The following is a 20,242-nucleotide window of genomic DNA, read 5'->3' on the forward strand; positions in this document are numbered from 1 at the left end:
GCCTAAAGCCTCATCCACAGCTCTCTGATGGAGATCAGATAGGGAAACTTTGTCTCCATTAGTTGGTTTGGTAATCTGGTCAAACACATTGATGTTATTGTTGATAAAGGAGAGATGCACATATAGAGCTGCTAGATGTTCCTGAATGCTCAGATGAACAAAGCAGAAGACTTTCCCCTGATACAAGCCCAACTCCTCTCTGAAGATCTGAGTGCACAATCCTGAGTAAACTGATGCTTCTGTCTCATCAATGCCACACTCTCTCAGGTCTTCCTCATAGAAGATCAGGTGGCCTTTCACAAGCTGCTGGAAAGCCAGTTTCCCCAGTTTGACAATCATGTCTTCATCTTTCACTTTCTTCTCATAGTCCTTCTCATGTTTGATGTTGGTCTGAATGAGCAGGAAGTGTGTGTACATTTGAGTGAGAGTCTTGGGAATCTCTCCTCTCTCTGCTTCACTCAACATCTTCTCTAGAACAGTGGCTGAGATCCAGCAGAACACTGGGATGTGGCACATAATAAAGAGGCTCCTTGAGGACTTCAGGTGTGAGATGATCCTGTCGGCCAGACTCTGATGCTTGATTCTCTTCCTGAAGTATTCCTCCTTCTGTGTGTCACTGAAGCCTCGTACCTCTGTCACTCGATGGACACACTCAGAGGGGACGAGATCCGCTGCTGCTGGTCTGGAGGTGATCCAGATGAGAGCAGAGGGAAGCAGATTCCCCACAATGAGGTTCGTCAGCAGCTCGTCCACTGAGGCTGATTCAGATTTATTACACAGTTTCACTTCGCTCTTAAAGTTCAGAGACAGACGACACTCATCCAGACCATCAAAGATGAACAACACTTTATATTCATCACTGGATATTTCCATTTCTTTTGTTTCAGGGAAAAAGACATGAAGAAGATCTGAAAGACTGAGTTTTTTGTCCTTCATCAAGTTGAGCTCTCTGAAAGCAAGTGGAAATATGAGCTGGACGTCCTGATTCTCTTTCCCTTCAGCCCAGTCCAGGATGAACTTCTGCACAGAGACTGTTTTTCCAATGCCAGCGACTCCCTTTGTCAGCACAGTTCTGAGTTTGGGTTTGTCTTGTCCAGGTAAAGGTCTAAAGATGTCATTGCATTTGATCGGTGTGTCCTCTGTTTCTGCTCTCCTGGACTGTGTCTCAATCTGTCTCACCTCATGCTCTTTATTGATCTCTCCACTTTCACTCTCTGTGATGTAGAGCTCTGTGTAGATCTCATTCAGGAGTGTTGGGTTTCCCTGCTTTGATATTCCCTCATACAAACACTCAAACTTCTTTCTCAGATTTGATCTCAGTGTGTTGAGGACTTCAGCAGGTTTAGAGTCATTGCTGTAAGATTAAAATACCACAATATTACACAAGTTAGAGAAGTAAATAGCCATAATTTACAAAACTATTTATGGGACACAGAACATCATTAGGTTTCTGAAATGTGTTAATCATTAATCATGTGTTTGAGTGATTTGTGATGTGAATTGCAGCACCTAAAATTAAACAACGACAACAAAAAAGTCCTGCATTTTACCTGAAACCAGGAAACATGCTTTCATTAAAGTCTTGTAGTTGAATCACAGGCTTGTACACAGTTTTGTTTTTAACTGGTCTGGGTAGAAGGTTTGACCTTAAATCAGAATGAAGAGGGTTAAAATCAGACACTGATATTGATGTAATTGTGTCATTAACTGAGTAACAGACCAACAGCTTTTACAGTGAGTGAATGTATTAACAATACAATACATAGAGCTTCACACAAGAGCACAATGATAATCATTAATAGTGACTGAAACTAGCAAGATTGTAACTCATTAAACTGCTGTATATTAACAGCCGTTAAACCGTCCTTCGGATGAGACGTTAAACCGAGGCCCTGACTCTCTGTGGTCATTAAAAATCCCAGGATGTCTTTCGAAAGAGTAGGGGTGTAACCCCGGCATCCTGGCCAAATTTGCCCAGTGGCCTCTGTCCATCATGGCCTCCTAATCATCCCCATATACTGATTGGCTTCATCACTGTCTCCTCTCCACCAGTAAGCTGGTGTGTGGTGGGCGTTCTGGCGCAATATGGCTGCCGTCGCATCATCCAGGTGGATGCTGCACATTGGTGGTGGTTGAGGAGATTCCCCCTTCTATGTAAAGCGCTTTGAGTGCTGAGAAAAGCGCTATATAAATGTAATGAATTATTATTATTATTATTATATTAATAACAATTTCATAAAAATCACATACAATAAGCACATCTTTTATAGAAATGATATACCTGAGATCAGACTGTTTGTCTCCACTCTTAAAGTTGAGTGGCGGATCCATAGAGAAGTTACTCTTCATAGACACACAGCTGGACTCTGGGTTTGAGCTCTTCTGCTGGACTGAACTGGTTTCAAAACTAAGTAAAATATAAAGAATACACTCTAAACAAAAATGGTGCTAAATAGCACTAAAAGTGGTTCATTGGCTTGTAATCATAGGGGAACCACTTTAAGTGCCATATAGCACCTACCTTTGTCAAATGGTGCTATGTAGAACCATAAGAGGTGCCATATAGCACCTTAACCACCCCAAAGAACCGCTAAAGAACCGCTGAAGAACCAAACTGGGCTTAACAGGTTCTTTAAATGGTAGTGGTGCTATATAGCACCTTAACCACCGCAAAGAACCCCTGAAGAACCGCTGAAGAACCATTTTTTTTTAGTGTGTACAGACTTATAAAAGACCACATAAATGTTGTGTACTTTTGCTTTAATGTCTGTAACTGTTTTGCACTGTGTTTCAAACTTTGATTACAATTATTTTGATAAATTAACTCACTGGTTTGCAAATGTTAAGCATGATTCAACAACTGTACCAAAGCGACTGAGAAAACTGGTAATATTAAGAATTGACCGTTCGCAAAAGCCACGCCCCCTAGTTATTGTTACTACGCCCGTCAAACAATTGAGAACCAGACACATAGCCATGGCTGGGTTGAGCTCCATACCTATTGGTATAAGTGATTGGTTTTGGAGTAATGCAGCAGACATATCCTCCAGGGCACGACAGAAAGGGCTGCAATATGCAGTGGAGGGATATGTTCAAAATGTTAAAATAAGCAAAGACGGGAATATTACAACAATCGAGGCCAGTGCTTGAAGTGGGGGGTAAAAGGTGCCGGTAGGCTACTCTCTTGCATTGGCAACATTTTCCTATTTACATGTTATGATTTGTATAGTCACAGCGTGCACAAATAACAAGGTCACATGAGACTCAGCCATCTTCTAACCGTATACATACTGGGAACTATATTCTCAGAAGGCGAAGCACTGCTACTTCTGCGGAGTGATTTACTCCAACTCTGATCGAACTCTCTGCTCCTCACCACAGGGCTTCTCAGGCGCTGCGAGCAAATCACTCCACCCAAGTAGCAGTGCTTCGTGTTTGAGTGATTTGTGATGTGAATTGCAGCATACAGAATACAGACTTATAAAAGACCACATAAATGTTGTGTACTTTTGCTTTAATGTCTGTAACTGTTTTGCACTGTGTTTCAAACTTTGATTACAATTATTTTGATAAATTAACTCACTGGTTTGCAAATGTTAAGCATGATTCAACAATTGTACCAAAGCGACTGAGAAAACCGGTAATATTAAGAATTAGGAATTCAAAATAAACCAGTCGAAATCAACTATAGAATTACAGAATGATTCAACTCAGGTGAACATCAACCACGATCACATGACTCTTTTCAAAGGCACAATGGAGTAGTAATGTAATGTTTGTTGAAAGTACCTGCATCCTGGAGAAAAATCTCCATCTCTGGATCCTTGTGAATCAGCCATGATGAAGCTGCAGGAGAATCTGGTGAGTTTGATCTCCTCCACTGACTCTTAATGAAAAACATTCAGACACTAAATTAAATTATTAAATGATTAAACAACCTTCATAATTTAGCTGAACATATCTGAAGTGTGGGAGAAAAGGATCATGACATGTGACTGCGTTAACTCAAAGGGGGGGGAATGCTATTTCATGCATACTGAGTTTTTTACACTGTTAAAGAGTTGGATTCCCATGCTAAACATGGACAAAGTTTCAAAAATTAAGTTGTACGTTTGATGGAGTATTTCTGTGCCAAAAATACTCCCGGTTTGTCACAAGTTTCGGAAAGTTTTTTTCGAGTATGGGCATGTGTGACGTCAGATGGGGCGGAATTTCCTTATACGGGTCCTAAGGGCACTTCTCCCGGAAGGGCGCGCGCGAGAGAGCGAAAGCAGTACGCCCATCAAAGCGCTGTGCTCAGCTTTAGGGAAGTCATCAACGGAGTTGTGCAAGTGTTCTTGGTTGTTCCCTGCATTTCGGCGATGATTGTTTTATAAACAAGGCCCAGTTCGACGCCGGATTTGCAGATCGTCTAATGCTTAAGGATGGAGCAGTGCCAGCGATAAAGGTTCACGGTCGTGCGCTGGAACCGCAGGCGGTGAGTAAAACTGCTTCAAATGTCTGTGTGTTGTTAGCTATCGGCGCGTAAGCACAGCAAGTAAACAACATGATCACGTACAGTTAATGTATCTATGGAGCATGCGATGTATGGTGTGTGTGTGATTCGCGCTCGTGATTCTTTAGCTCCGCCCACATGGCACGCCTCCAGCCGCTCGTTTTTTTCCGGAAAGACTCGGTACTATCGAAGGCCAAAAGGGCCAAAACGTGTGAAACTGTCGTGTTAACACGTAAATTGCGTGTTAACGCGTAAATTGCGTGCTGGCACATTGGAAACCATAGAACTTTACTGGCTGGTATGGCTATCTTCACAAATAACAAACAAATCCTGTAAATTGCAGGATTAAATCTAAAATAAAATTTTAACAATGTCTTTAAAAATGGACAATGAGCATAAATAAATAGCATACATAATTATTTAATATTTTTTTGAACATTTAGAGAATCACTCTGATTTGTCTTGGGCTCAAAATATAGCCACTGCATCACATAAATCATAACAACACACTACATTTAAAACAATACATATCCTAACACAGTGGTTCTCAAACTTTTTACACCAAGTACCACCTCAGAAAATATTTGGCTCTCCAAGTACCACCATAATGACCAATATGAAAATACAGTAGCGTAGTAGGCCTAACTACTGTATTCAGCTACAGTTATGCACAGCTCAAAAATAAGGCATCTTAATGTCTGATAAGAATATTTATTATTGTCAGCCACTTTAATATGGAAGCAGATTAGTCTCAAATATAATTCACGCAAAAAACATGATTCACAAATGCGTAGACAATTTCACATGCATGAAACCTAATTCACGTGAACACAAAAAAAAAATCCACGTGCGTGAAAAAAAAAAATATTCACAAAAAGCAATTCACATGCGCAAAATAAAATTATATACTCATAAAATACATTTCACAAATGCAAAACACAATTCGTAGATATACAACTGTGCACAAAAACCTTTGAATGTTTAAAATGTACGAGTGTATTCTTGCATTTGAATGTGCAAATCGTCATTCACGTACGAATCGCCTTAGATATGTGTGTGTGTGTTTTTGAGACTTTGCTGGCAGCATAACACTCGTAACACAGAGCAGTCGTACTCTTTAGCCAATAATATTTAAGCTTATCAATCGACCAATCAGTATCACGTGAGGGCGGGCCTACCTACATGTTACGTCATCAGCTTTCGACCAGTTCATGGCTTAGCAGAGGTAAGTGCAGTTAATCGTTCATTTCTGTGTTTAGAAGTTAGAGATCATTTGAAGCAATAGTTTATTAACTGCTGTTTAGTCCACATGTGAATATAAACATTTATTTTTAGTATTGATGGATTTTCATGTCCTGTCCACCACACATTCAACCTATGATAATGTATGTAATGACGTGCATATATAGGTGACATGTTTTGATCTGCATATATTATGTAGTTTTATTGTTTCAGATTTCCAAGACAGATGATGTATGAAGTTGCAGACAACCAGTACTGTGATCTTACCATTTCTACTGTAATTCATTGAAAACAGTCATGTTGCAAGCCATCCATTTTGACAGTTGTTTCAACAAGTGGTTGAAAGTGATGCATTGTTACTGTATTAATTTGTCTCCTGCGGACTATATGTACACGCTTTAGGAATAAAGCCTTGCTATGCATGCATTATTAAATGTTCTTGTAAGAATTAAAAGATTCAGACATAGTTCAATTTGAAGTTTCTGAATCCTTTGGGAATAAAATATATAAAATGACTTGATCATGATTAATGTTCCTGTTACATATGAAGATCATGAACTGACAGTCTAAACTGTGAAGCACAATATTCAGTACAGAGAAATATACATCTCTTCAGGAGTTGTGAGATCCAGTCAGAGTGTACTTTGCTTTTAGAGTATATAAATATAAGTGCAATACATCAAGTGAAAAGTTAAAAAATGAATTGTGTTCAGTCCGGTCATCAGTAGACCTCTCTGTTAGGACATATAAGATTTTGTCCTGATATTTAAAGTACTAAAACCCTATAGTACAAGAGGTGCAAACAGAGGACGTGGGAAATTAAGTGATGGTATTTGAATAGAGTTTACTGAGTAATCTTAGTCGCATAATCTTAATTGCCTCTCTATGATAAGTACCTTTGTCTCATCAGCATAAAATCAGATTTGCCTATTTTACTAGGCAAAGTAAAATTAATGCTTCACAATATTGTCCTGAGACCTTAAGATGACAATAAAAAACCTTATTTAAAAACCTTGCAATGAAAATACAGCACAAAACATAAGGAAATGCATGTTGAATATATTGCTAACACTCTACAATATGGTACAATTTAACATTAGTTCATGTATTAACCATGAGCAATACATTTGTTGCTGTGTTTGTTCATCTTTATTAACATTAGTTAAAAATACAGCTGTTCATTGTTAGTTTACAGTGCATTTACTAATGTTAACAAGATTTTAATGAAGTATTAGTAAATGTTAACATTAACAAAAAATAATAAAGGCTGTTCACGTGCAGTTCATTATTAGTTCATGTTAACTAATGAAACGTTTTAATAAAGTGTTACCAATTAAGACATAAATAAAAAATAAATAAAAAAGTATAAAAGAGAATTAAGAAACAACATGAATTAAGATGTTCGTGACTGCTATCCAGATGTCACACCAAAGGTGAGTAATCCTGATAAAATGCAGGGAAACAAGTGTTAATAATAATTTAACATCATACACAAATGGCAAAAAACACTGGTTGCTCATTAAAATAGGTCTATTCACTATTTAAAGAACAATCTCGATGGGTATTGACCACAGATGATTGTTTTGCAATCATTAGCGTGATTGTAGCTGTGAGAGCTGTCTGTACCTTCAGCTAAAATACAACAGAACAAGCATCATTCTTCTTCATTTTTGACACGATATGGGACATCTGATTACAACAACACTTGCTTACATCAGTTAATAGTTCATAAACTATTGCTTCAACTGATCTCAAACTTCTTTAACTTCAGTTAACACAGAAATGAACGATTAACTGCACTTACCTCTGCTCAGCCATGAACTGGTCGAAAGCTGATGACGTAACATGTAGGTACGAGTGTTATGCTGCCAGCAAAGTCTCAAAAACACACACACACATATCTAAGGCGATTCGTAAGTGAATGACGATTTGCACATTCAAATGCAAGAATACACTCGTACATTTTAAACATTCAAAGGTTTTTGTGCACAGTTGTATATCTACGAATTGTGTTTTGCATTTGTGAAATGTATTTTATGAGTATATAATTTTATTTTGCGCATGTGAATTGCTTTTTGTGAATATATATTTTTTTTCACGCACATGGATTTTTTTTTTGTGCATGTGAATTAGGTTTCATGCATGTGAAATTGTCTACGCATTTGTGAATCATGTTTTTTGCGTGAATTATATTTGAGACTAATCTGCTTCCATACTTTAAACATTGTAAAAACACAGTTTGAACATTAACACTACACTGTGCTGATTACATACAGGTAAATAAAAAAACTTAAATAATGATTCAATTCAAATGTATTGCACCTAAAAGTGAAATAAAAACTGTAGCCTACTGTACTTAAAATATTATGTAAAAAAAAAGTAACACAGGCTGGGTATTCATATTTAACCTTTTTAAACGTACATTTAAAATATTCTGGCTGACCCCTGTGAGTTTTTCAAGGCGATCATTATTTAGAACTGATCACTTTACTGTTTCCATGGTGACGCGTCATTGCTTGTCACGTGACACACCGCAGCCACAATAGAGCTCGGGCGTAGATGTTATGGAATGGTGCATTGTGGGTAACGGCGGCCATTTTAGAGGCACCGCAAAAGCCTGTTTATAAGATATTAGCGTAGCCGGCCGGTATCCAGAAAGAGTTATGGACCGTGACAAAAAAAAGTTGGCTATACCATATACGGACAAACTTCATAATGAAGCCAAACAACGCTACTTTAAAAAAAAGTAGATTATAGGCGGAATCGATCCCTATGAACAAAGCCTGGAGTAATATGAAAGTTTACCAAGCCTCAGTTTCCCTGATATTTTCTCCTATCCAGGGCCGGATTAACAATTTCAGGTGCCCTCGGCAACAACATTCACACACACACATTTTAATTGTTTATTAATAAACAAGTGGGGGGGGGGGGTTTGTCACAGTCGGCTGCAAAGATGAGGTTTGCAGTTACCTCTTACTGATATTTAGTTTTTCCTCAATCAAACTTCTTTAAATGAATAGTTGCTCTCAAATCAATTAACACAACATACAAAAAGCACCCTTCTGTTGATGAAACAGTTCAGTATTCACTGCACAATCAAGCACTGCAGTCTATTAATGCATTTATTAAAAGTAGCCTAAATGTAGTATCTTCAGAACTATTCTCTTTGATTTTATAACATATTCAGCTATAGACACACAAATACACTACTAATGAAATACATGTTTTTATATTTTTAATAATTAATAGTGCCTTGTATTGTTTTTCTGAGTGGAATCATCCCTACACCCAAAGAGCACAGAGAGGTTACACCCCATGCAGCACTTTTTGCATTCCTTAAAGGGATACTCCACCGATTTTTCATATTAAACTATGTTATTCCCTTAACTAAGATGAGTTGATGCATACCTCTCTCGTCTCAGTGCGTGCACTCAATCGCTCTGTCTTGCGGCGAAACTTTGTTAGCACTTAGCTTAGCCCAGTTCATTCAATATGGGCCAAGCAGAGAAGCTACCAAACACCTCCACGTTTTCCCTATTTAAATACAGTTACTCGCGTAGTGTAAGTCGACCTAGGACGGTGACACAAAACAAAACGTTGCGCTTTTCTAAGCGTGTAAAATGGATAACTATATTGTATGGCGGAATACCATAGCAAGTGCTTGTAAGCATACATGCCAACCCTCCCGATTTTTCCGGGAGACTCCCGAATTTCAAAGCCCCTCCCGAAAATCTCCCGGACCGACCTTTCTCCCGAATTTCTCCCGATTTCCACCTGGACAACAATATTGCTACACCATCCGTTAAAATGAAGTTAATTCGGCCAGCGCTCATACCCGTTTACATCCTGTTTTCGGTTGAAGTCCAAAGTAGTCGATTGTCGAGTTCACGCGCGTGATCATAGGTAACTAAACATATGCACCTTTAGTCGACAATCGACTACTTTGGACTTCAACCGAAAACAGGATGTAAACACAGGTATGAGCGCTGGCCGAATTAACTTTATTCATATCTTTCACATCTACTGCAGTCAGATTCACCCGTGTTAACTCTAAAGGAATCTCCCCCCCCCCTTTTAAATATCTCCCGAATTCTGAGGTCTCAAGGTTGGCAAGTATGCTTGTAAGCACTTCGACTTGGTCCAGAAACAACCTATCCAGTGATGAAATGTTTTCTGTGTTGACACAAATCTAAGAGTATCTCGTCCCGGGCCCAGGCAAGACTGTCAGCTGGCCTGTATATATGTTTACACATAAGCTAAACTTCTGAAGAATCACATACATCACGAAACACAAAGGAAACATTGAAGTGAAAGAAACCCTTCAAACAATCACGTAAAATGTCCTGCAGAGATTCATATCAATATGAGAAAGTCACACATGAACACTCACCTTGATCAAACTTTTACAAGATAGGCTACATGTTCTCAAATCCTCCAGCTTTAAAATGATAAAACTACACGTAAATTCCTTTCTAATGGTAAACACTTTGATGCTCTGTTTTTTCCTTGTCGTATTTCGCATTTGTCCTGCTTAAAATGGCGACAGGAGAACTTACTTTCACTTTCTATGTGTGACGAGAGAGAGAGACGTAAACAGAGACGCGCGTTCACGAGAGCACCACGACGCACACGCGTGAGAGCAGACGTTGTTGAACGCGCGTTGGAGATTAATATTTAAGTGGTAGATTATGTTGTTGTTTTTTCTTTCGCAAACAAAGCACCCACGTCTTTTCAGTTTGTTTTTATCTGATAATTTATTTATTTTTAATATTCAATTATTTTTTTCTCTCTTCTATTTAGTTTGTTAATTTATACTTTCTAGTTTTTGTTTGTTCATCAGTTTTTCTTCATTATTTGTTTTGTTTATTCTTTTGTTGTCTTTCACTCTTGTCTGTCATTCTTTTTATTTGTTCATCCTTGCCTTCATTTGTTCAGTTTTGTCTTTCATTTATCTTTCTGCAGAATGCAGATTTCCTGATAATAAATCATAAAGAGGACTTTGTTTGATCACATCTGAAATACGTTTGTCATCATCCAATCATGTTTATAATTACATTTAGTAATTTAGCAGATGATTTTTTCAAAGCGATCTACAAATGTGGAACAATGCATCAATGTGACATAAACCTGAAAGAATCAGATCAATTAAAGCCATACTGTATACAAAATACTGTACTGTAAACTTTTTAACAGTTTAATTGGTTGGTTTAATTTATTGTTCCTGCACTGATAACTTTATTGCACTTTGGACCACTTTTAATTTAATAACTGAAATGGTCAAAAGTCATTAAGAGGAAAGGACAGAAATTATTTAGAAATATTAAATAATGAATAAATCCTGATGTTGTAAAGTGATCTCTTCTGTTCCCTATCGATACGGTTCACTCGTACTGCGTCACTATAGAAGCAATGGGAAAACTCCTGTTTCCTCTGATTACTGAAGCCTTATAGAATCACGCAGTGAAGCAGTGATTTCTCCAGCACTTTCAACACCTTCATTTATATAGCGCTTTTAACAACATAGATTGTTTCAAAGTAGCTTTACAGAGATTATAGGAAATTACAGTAACAGATTGTTTTGGCTTTACAGCAACTCTAGAATAAAGTTATTGTCCGGTTAGTTTTGGTTGATTCACTTCCGTTGCAAAGATCATTAGTTATTAACTTAAAGGGGCCGCTTACACGACACCGTTCTAACCATAGACAGTACAATAAATGGACACAGCGACCCCATAGACTTCAACGGAGAAAAGTGAAGTCAATTAGAAGCACTTCTTCCTGATGGCTGAGCGTACTGCACAGACTCAAACTGAGTTTGACGACGAAGATGTGACGTGAGCAACCCGTCTGTCTTCTAGTAGCTGTGCCAAGAGAAATCTGAATCATTCCCTTCCGAATCTTGCAGAGACGGAGAGCGTGAGTAGGAGCTGTCCATGAGGAGCTGGAGCAACTTTATGACTCTCTATGGGCTTCTCCCTTGACTTTATCGGACTTTATGCCTCCATGTCCCCCCGATTGCCTGCAAGCTTCTCCTCCTGTCCATACGGTAATTTCTCTACTGTGCAACAGAGAGTTGCATGGTTATGACGCAATCGTTAGCCTATTTTTCAAAAACTGCTTATACAGGGCCATGTCGTGTTTCTCTAGAAATAAACAATGGATAAATAGAGTCTTTAAAAGCCTCAGATGTAAAGTTATTTGCTGTCAAAGTGACGCCAAAATGAATGGGAGTCAATGGAATGCTAACAGCAGGTGATGGCTTGCTAACCAATGGCGGCCCCCAGGAAAGGTACGCTTTCCGGGTGCTGGATTACCCCCTTGGTTCTAACAGAAAACCCTTAACGCGCTCCGGCCGCTCAGACGCACGACAACAGTGTTTGGAGGATCGAGAACGCAAACCTTGAAATAGTTTACAAGGTGCAGAAAAAAAAGAAAGAAAAAAAACTTTATCTCAGCGAGAACATGTGAAAATGCCGACAGCGTGCACATGCGTATGTGTTTAGTCTATAGGTATTCATTTCATTTCATTTCATTTCATAACACTTTATTTGTCCCCGAGGGGCAATTATTGAGGCCATGTAGAGTCACGTAAACAATATACATAAAAACATCAGCATTAAATAAATAATAACAGTGTACACGAAGTGCATATTAATAAAAATCCACTACAAGTGGATACCTTAAAAACACAACTAGTCCATACCATGAATAAGAATATATAAATAAATACGTAATTATATGTATACGGAGTACAAAAAAAAAAAAAAAAAAAAAAAAAAAAAAAAAAAAATTTTCAATACGATTTCGACTTGGTAACCCAGGGAGCCAGTGACGGTTGAGAGTTTAAAAGCTGCACTGATTTTGGAACAAAAGTTGCCTTCCTCCTTTGAGTCCTACAACATGGGCAACGAAGCCGTCGCCCTGAAGGAAGCCACTCAAAAACAGAGAACATGACATGTGAAGTGTCTTGTAAAATCCTTCCAGCCAATCGCAATGTTTGCTGATCACTTACAGTAGAAAGAGCCCTAATAGGGAGTCCAATTATTTTTGAACAGACTCTAACTGTACGCTCCAGACTATTTCTATTTTGAAGGCTAATAGAATGAAACCAGCAGACAATAGAAAATGTAGTGACACTTTCAATGTAGGAGTAGTAGAACATGATAAGAATGTTCTTACTAACTCCAAAGGAATTAAGCTTCCTTAAAAGGTACTGCCGTTGCTGAAATTTCCTCAATATCTCCTCTGTATTAGAAGCAAATTTAAACAGGCTATCAAAAATTGTCCCCAGGTACTTGTACTCCTTGACAATCTCAATTGGTTTTCCATGAATAACAGTAGGGGCTGCCATAGCCATCTGCCTCTGCTTATTAGAAAAGGTTACCACCATCTCTTTGGTCTTATTCACATTAAGTTCCAAACAAGAGATATCACACCACTCAACAAATTTCTGAAGTGTTGGGCCATGATGCTGTGAAGGGCCTGAGAGCAGAGACAGTAAGATGGTGTCATCAGCAAACTTAATTAGATGACAATCAGATAGGTTAGATCTGCAATCATCAGTATACAAAATGAAGAGCAGTGGTGAAAGGATACAACCCTGGGGAGAGCCAGTTGAAGTAAATAGGAGGTCAGAAAAGATATTATTGACCAGCACTCTTTGAGACCTATTGGTCAAAAAATCAATTATCCATAAAATCAATTGGTCCTCCAGATGAAAACGACTAATAAGTTTCTCAGCGAGAATATGTGGCTGTAAGGTATTAAATGCCGAAGAAAAATCAGCGAACAAAATTCTGGCTGTGGTATTAGGAGACTCAAGATGCTTATGAACAAGGTCTGTAATAAACACCTTTGCATCATCAACCCCTCTACCCGTGCGATAGGCGAACTGAAGTGGATCCAACTGCAAGTCGGTTACTTCAGTAATATAGTTTTTAATAATCATCTCCAATGCCTTAATCACAAGAGAGGTGAGTGCAACAGGCCTCAGATCGTTTAGGGCTTTTATGGAACTCTTTTTAGGTATTGGAATAATTGTGGAATGTTTCCATAAGTGAGGGACTACACCACTAGCCATGGAGTTCTGAAACAAGGTCTGAAACACCCCCCCCCAGCTGTTCCGCACAAAATTTTAAGGTTCGACCACAGATATTATCTGGCCCAGGTGCAGACTTAACTTTGGTCTTTTTAAAAGCTTGCACCACCTCCTCTATACTTATAGTGAAGGCAGAATCACCTGATTTTAAAGTAGAAGTTATTGTTTCCACTTGAGTGATATTATCAGTCTCAAATCTGGTGTAAAAAGAATTTAAGTCGTTAGCAAGAGATGTTGAACTACTACCTGCAACCTGAATGTGCTTACGAGCAGTGGGAGCAATATTAACTGCCGCCATACACTTAAGACCCTGCCAGGCTGTATGGAGGTTCCCCTGAATAAATGTTTGCTCAATCTTGTTTTTATATCTCAATTTAGCAGATTTAATGGCACGTTTAACCTCTCTATTAACTTCCTTTTTCTCAAACTCAGAGCCAGTGTAAAAAACTCTCTTTTTCTTATTTAAAATTTCCTTGAGTTCTTTGGTTACCCAGGGCTTATTATTGGGAAAGATGGTAACCGTCTTGGTTGGAATGATGTTATCCACACAAAAGGAGATATATGATGTCACTATGTCCCCTTGCTCATTAATATCACTTGACGAAGCTATGAGCATATTCCAATCAGTTATTTCAAAGCATCCCTTTAATCTGTCGATGCTATCATTAGTCCATTGTTTAATAGCCTTTACAACCTTAACTGTCCTCCTAATGACTGGCAAATAGGCTGGTGCGAGTAATACAGAGTAGTGATCAGAAGATCCCAGTGGTGGGAGAGCAAAAGATTTATATGCACCTAAAATTGAGCCATAGCATTTATCTAATATTTTCCCCAGACGAGTAGTACATGTAACATACTGTTGGAAACCTTTCAGAGGTTTTTCTACCTCACAGTGATTAAAATCACCCAGAATGAATTTGGGAGAATCTGGAGATATTAATTCCAATCTATCTAAGGTATTCTTAATATGCTCTATGGCTGTGGCAGCATTTGCTCTCGGGTGTATATAAACCAATATAAAAAAAAGCTGCGGAAATTCCCTGGGCAAATAAAAAGGGCGTAAAGATACAGCCAAAAGTTCAATGTCAGAGGTGCACAACTTCTTCCTTACAACAATCGTTGGACACCAGCGTGCATTCACATAAAAACAAACACCGCCTCCAAGCTGTTTACCCGTAGACTCACTGTCCCGGTCAAGTCTCAAGGGAGTTCCAAAGCCATCTATATATAAAGAGTCGTCATTATCATTCTTATTTAGCCATGTTTCAGTAAATGCTAAAATGGAAGCAGTCCTATACTGATGCATATAGTTCACGTTAGCTTGCAGTTCATCAATTTTGTTGCGAAGAGAACGGACGTTGGCCATAATGACTGATGGGAGCGATCGATGTTTACATTTCTCCCGCTTGAGTCTAGCTCGTATTCCTCCCTTTTTCTTCCCCCTTCTCGTTACCTTCTTTTTTTGAGAAGAATCCCTCTGGGTAGACCTCTTACGTATTATTTCCTCTGGAATCCTTTCTGTAACAATAACCAGGTATGCGCATTTGAATATAAATGTGCGCAGGCATCTAGTCTTTCTCTATAAATTGACCTCAACAAACTACCTGTCTGGCCTTAAAAATTCATAATACAGATTTTTTTTTCAATACAGTCGTCACTGCTCAGGGCTCAGCTATTAGGAGCCGGAGTCGACTGCCATCTGCTGCATGACCATCAACTCTCTCACTGACAGACCACAGTGTGTGAGGCTATAGACCTGTGTGTGTGATGTGTTGGTTTGCAGCACTGGGGTCCCACAGGGCTCAGTGCTCGTGTAACGGGTCAAATATCTGCTTCCACTTGCTACATTTATTTTCATGTATGGCCTTTAATCACACTCTCCGCCCAGATCTGGTAGTATGATGAACTGGTTCCGGTAGGGTCATTTAGATTCGCGCCAGCCGAGAGAGTGAATGGCTGCGGTGAGTGAGTGCTCCATGAGTGAAATATATTGTAGGAATTGTATAACCATTTTATGGGTTAATACTGAGTTAAACTTGTGTTTAGAAGAATCTTATATGATTTGGGTTAGATTGTAATATCAAGTTTAATGCTCACTTCCATTATAGAATATGCACGAGGGTGATTCCTGAATCTGATCACCGCTGTTCTATGTGATCAACAGGATAAAAATCCATCATAAAGCATGAATTGGTGTCCATCATGAGTTAAACACAACACAGCGCAGAGACAACACTGTTACAATGGTGCCGTGACCATAGATAATAATAAAGGCTAGAAGTCTCGTCTGCACTGCTGGCCAATGGAGGTCGACGTCCACACCTGGCGGCCATCTTGCCACAGTCAGCTCGCTCACTCATAACATTGTGTTTTAATGGTGCATGTAGGCTACTTTTTAAATAACCCTAACTTGCTAAATTTTCTATCGATTTTCAAACGGTTTGGTTTGTTATAAACGTCAGAGATGTAGTTATGACACTGCATACTTATGAATAATTATAATCATGGACTTCCATATGAAAATAACATTTAACAGAACAGATAGGTGCAATGAATATACACACGCACAAGGTATTTATGTTATTTATGTTAAATCAATATATAGCCTACTAAAACTCAGTGTACAGAATGGCAACATGAGATATATACTGTATATATATATATATATATATACTGTATATATATATATATATATATATATATATATATATATATATTTCTCATGTTGCTATTCTGTACCCTGAGTTTGTATATTGTCACGGGGTGAAGAATCACTCGACAAGGCAGGCTTAGTGAAAAGGCCCCGGAGGGTGGATTTTATTTACAGTGTAAAAATAAAGGTGAAGGAAGACGGTGATCCAGTGAGTGATGGCTGGTGCTCCAAGTGCTCTGCAGTGTTCAATCCAAACTGAAAGTGGGTGTCCAAACGTGCTCCAAACGTGGTGGGCTGTCGGTCACTCGCTGCTTTCTGAAGGGAACAGAGAGAAAGGTTAGTCCAGCAATTCATTCAGCTCGAGACCAGAGTCTGTCTGTCTGCTCAGCGCGTGCTGCTTTTGTAGCTGTGGGTTGATGAGGTGCAGCTGTGACCGATCAGCCCGCTGTGAGGACGTGCAGGTGTTTTGTGTTTGTTACCAGGGCTACGCTGATTCCTTTGAGGACGCTCGTCACATTCCCCCCCCCTAAGCGTCGTTCTGGTCCTGTGAACATATGGAGATAGTAGGGGTGAAACAAGGGGCGGGTGGGGAATGACCCCTGACAGACCTGCATAAGCTGTCCATATCCGTGAGAGGCCATCAGCGTTCGCGTTGGCGGCCCCGGCCCGATGTCGTACCTCGAAGTGGAAGTCCTGGAGCGCTAGGAACCAGCGAGTCACCCTGGCGTTGGTGTCTTTGGCGCGGGCCATCCATTGAAGAGGCGCATGGTCTGTGACCAGGGTGAACTTGCGGCCTAGGAGGTAGTACCGGAGCTCCAGGACTGCCCACTTGATGGCCAGGGCCTCCCTCTCGACGGCGGCGTACTTCCTCTCGGCCGGGGACAGCTTCCTGCTGATGTAAATGATCGGATGCTCCTCACCTTCCTGGACTTGGGACAGGACGGCTCCCAGTCCCGTGTCGGAGGCATCCGTCTGCAGCAGGAAGGGGCAGCCGAAGTCTGGAGCGCGGAGTACCGGTGACGACGTCAGTGCTGCTTTGACCTGGGCGAAGGCCTCTTCCACGGCTGGGGTCCAGCATACTTTCTCCGGCTGCCCCTTCCTGGTCAGGTCTGTCAGAGGGGCGGCTAGAGAGGAGAAGTTGGGGATAAAACACCGGTAATACCCTGCCAACCCCAAGAAAGCTCGTACCTGGGTCTTTGTCTGGGGTCTCGGGGCGGAGTGGATGGCCTCTACCTTCTTCTCCTGGGGTTGTATAAGGCCTCGTCCGACACGGAACCCCAGGTACTTGGCTTCGGAGAGAGCTAGATGACATTTTCGGGGGTTGGCGGTGAGTCCAGCCCGCCGGAGCTCCGAAAGCACCCTCCGCAGACGCTCCAGATGTTCTCCCCATGCCTCGGAGTGGATCACGACGTCATCGATGTAGGCGGCTGCGTAGGCTTGATGGGGCCGCAGGATGATGTCCATCATTCGTTGGAAGGTCGCGGGGGCCCCGTGCAGGCCGAAGGGAAGGGTCCGGTATTGCCAGTGGCCACTGGGGGTCGAGAAAGCAGTTTTAGGTTTAGCAGTTTCGGAGAGTGGTACCTGCCAATAGCCTTTGGTGAGGTCCAAGGTGCTGATATACCGGGCCCTTCCCAAACGGTCCAGCAGCTCGTCGACCCGAGGCATGGGGTACCCGTCGAATTCGGAGACTTCGTTCAGGCGGCGGAAGTCGTTGCAGAAGCGGAGGGTGCCATCCGGCTTTGGAACCATTACAATGGGGCTGGACCACGGGCTCCGGGATGGTTCTATTACCCCCAACTTTAGCATCTGTTGAATTTCCTCCTCAATAGCCTGCCGACGAGCTTCCGGGACACGGTAGGGCCGTTGCCGGACGACGACTCCTGGGGGTGTCCTGACGTCGTGCTGGACCACGTTGGTCTGCCCGGGCTGGGTTGAGAACACATCCTGGAACTGACTGACCAGGTGCTGCAGCTCCGCCTTCTGGGCAGCCGATAGATGGGGGTTGACGTCTACAACCACGGGATCGGTGAGACTTAGGGCCGCCACTTGGTCCCGGGTCCCCACCCACTTCTTTAGGAGGTTAATATGGTAGAGTTGCTCTGTCTGGCGTCGACCAGGTTGCCTTAGACGGTATGTGACTGGCCCAATCCTTTCCAACACCGTGTATGGACCCTTCCAGGAAGCCAGGAACTTACAGGCAGAGCTGGGGACCAGGACCATGACGCGGTCTCCCGGCTGAAACTCCCGTGGTTGGGCTGCCCGGTCGTAATGGCGTTGCTGCGCTTGTTGGGCTTTGCTGAGGTGTTCCCGGACTAATGGCATCACTCGATCGATTCTCTCTCTCATTTGTCGTACATGCTCGATGACGGTGCGATGAGGGGCAGGCTGCTGCTCCCAAGCTTCCCTGGCGATGTCGAGGAGCCCACGTGGTTGGCGGCCGAACAGGAGCTCGAAGGGGGTGAAGCCAGTTGAGGCCTGAGGTACTTCGCGGATCCCGAAGAGCACGTAGGGAATCATGAGGTCCCAATCCCGCTTATCCTCCGCCGCCACGCGTCTCAGCATCTGCTTAAGGGTCTGGTTGAACCTCTCCACGAGCCCGTCCGTCTGAGGGTGATAAACCGTGGTCCTCAACTGCTTCACCCGCAGCAGCCTGCAGAGATCGGCCATTAGCCGGGACATGAACGGCGTTCCCTGGTCAGTCAGTATCTCCGCAGGGATGCCGACTCGGCTGGCCAACAGAAACAGCTCCTGGGCGATGGACTTTGCGGTGGCTTTGCGTAGAGGAACTGCTTCTGGGTACCGGGTGGCGTAGTCGACGATCACTAGGATGTGTTCGTGTCCCCGGGCAGACTTTGGCAACGGCCCCACTATGTCCATCCCGATCCGCTCGAAGGGCACCTCGATGATGGGCAGCGGAATGAGCGGGCTGGGGGGAGGAGTCCTGGGCGACGTGACCTGGCAGGTCGGACAGGCTTGGCAAAACCGCTTCACTTCGGCCTCTAGGCCCGGCCAGAGGAAACGGTCGCGGATTCGCTGGGTGGTGTTGGCTGCCCCGAGGTGACCTGCCATGGGATGAGAATGGGCCAGCTCCAGGATAGTTTCGGTCTTGGCTCGAGGTACCACCAGTAGTTTTTTCTCCTCCCCCCTCCGCTGTGCGACACAGTATAGCAGGCCATTCTCGACGACAAAATGCGGGAGAGGATGGGGCCGTGGGAGGACGTCATTTCCATCGATAATCCGCACTTGAGACCAGCAGTGCTTTAGACGATCGTCCTCCCGCTGTTCCTTGGCGAATGAGCCCCCTCCTGCAGCCTGTTGGTAAACATCAAAGAAAGGATTAGAAGACTGAGAGGGGGACTCACCATCTCTCCCGCTGTCGGAGACAAGTAGGGCTGGTCTACGGCGGGGTCCACGCGGCCGCCTCCGTCTTCGACGGTTCCCCTCTGGGCTGGCAGGCTGAGTAGCGGCAGTGAGCAGTCTGTCGAAGCCCGGCCAGTCTCTCCCAAGCAGTACGGCCACCGGCAGGTCCTTCACCAAGCCCGCCTCCACCGGCCAGGTGCCTTGAGGTGACGATATGGTAACTCGACGGGCCGGTACTTGGCGAGTGTCTCCGTGAACGCAGGTAATCGGCAGAAAACTCTTCTCACCGCTTCGGGGGGCACACAACCGCGACTGGATGAGGGTGACCGCACTGCCCGAGTCCAGCAGGGCCCGGAAACGTCTCCCCTCCACGACCACGTCCGCTTCAGGGGCT

At 42.3% G+C, this 20,242-nt stretch overlaps 2 protein-coding genes and 1 long non-coding RNA gene across 52 annotated transcripts in view; 1 reads left to right on the forward strand and 2 right to left on the reverse strand.

Moving 5' to 3' along the window:
* LOC309499292 (uncharacterized protein) overlaps positions 1–20,242 on the reverse strand; it is a 548,614-nt gene that overhangs the window by 266,004 nt on the left and 262,368 nt on the right. The window lies entirely within an intron of this gene.
* Positions 1–20,242, forward strand: part of LOC309499351 — a 169,434-nt gene that overhangs the window by 26,613 nt on the left and 122,579 nt on the right. The gene's annotated exons all lie outside the window — the stretch shown is intronic.
* LOC309499335 (uncharacterized protein) lies at positions 1,361–10,332 on the reverse strand. Its single transcript, XM_082170579.1, has 4 exons — positions 10,128–10,332; positions 3,790–3,884; positions 2,282–2,407; positions 1,361–1,646 (listed from the first exon to the last, which is right to left on the reverse strand). Exons 1-4 carry the CDS (start codon positions 10,257–10,259, stop codon positions 1,547–1,549), a joined length of 453 nt encoding a protein of 150 aa, XP_082026705.1. The 5' UTR covers positions 10,260–10,332; the 3' UTR covers positions 1,361–1,546.

Source organism: Leuciscus leuciscus (genome assembly GCF_965113295.1).
Source record: "Leuciscus leuciscus genome assembly, chromosome: 5".
Lineage (NCBI taxonomy): Eukaryota > Metazoa > Chordata > Actinopteri > Cypriniformes > Leuciscidae > Leuciscus > Leuciscus leuciscus.

Coding starts and splice junctions, on each gene's coding strand:
- LOC309499335 (XM_082170579.1), bottom strand. CDS start 10,259: ATGCGAAATACGACAAGGAAAAAACAGAGCATCAAAGTGTTTACCATT. Junction 3,885..10,127: donor CTTGTAAAAGTTTGATCAAG/GTGAGTGTTCAT, acceptor TTTCATTAAGAG/TCAGTGGAGGAGATCAAACT. Junction 2,408..3,789: donor GATTTTTCTCCAGGATGCAG/GTACTTTCAACA, acceptor TATTTTACTTAG/TTTTGAAACCAGTTCAGTCC.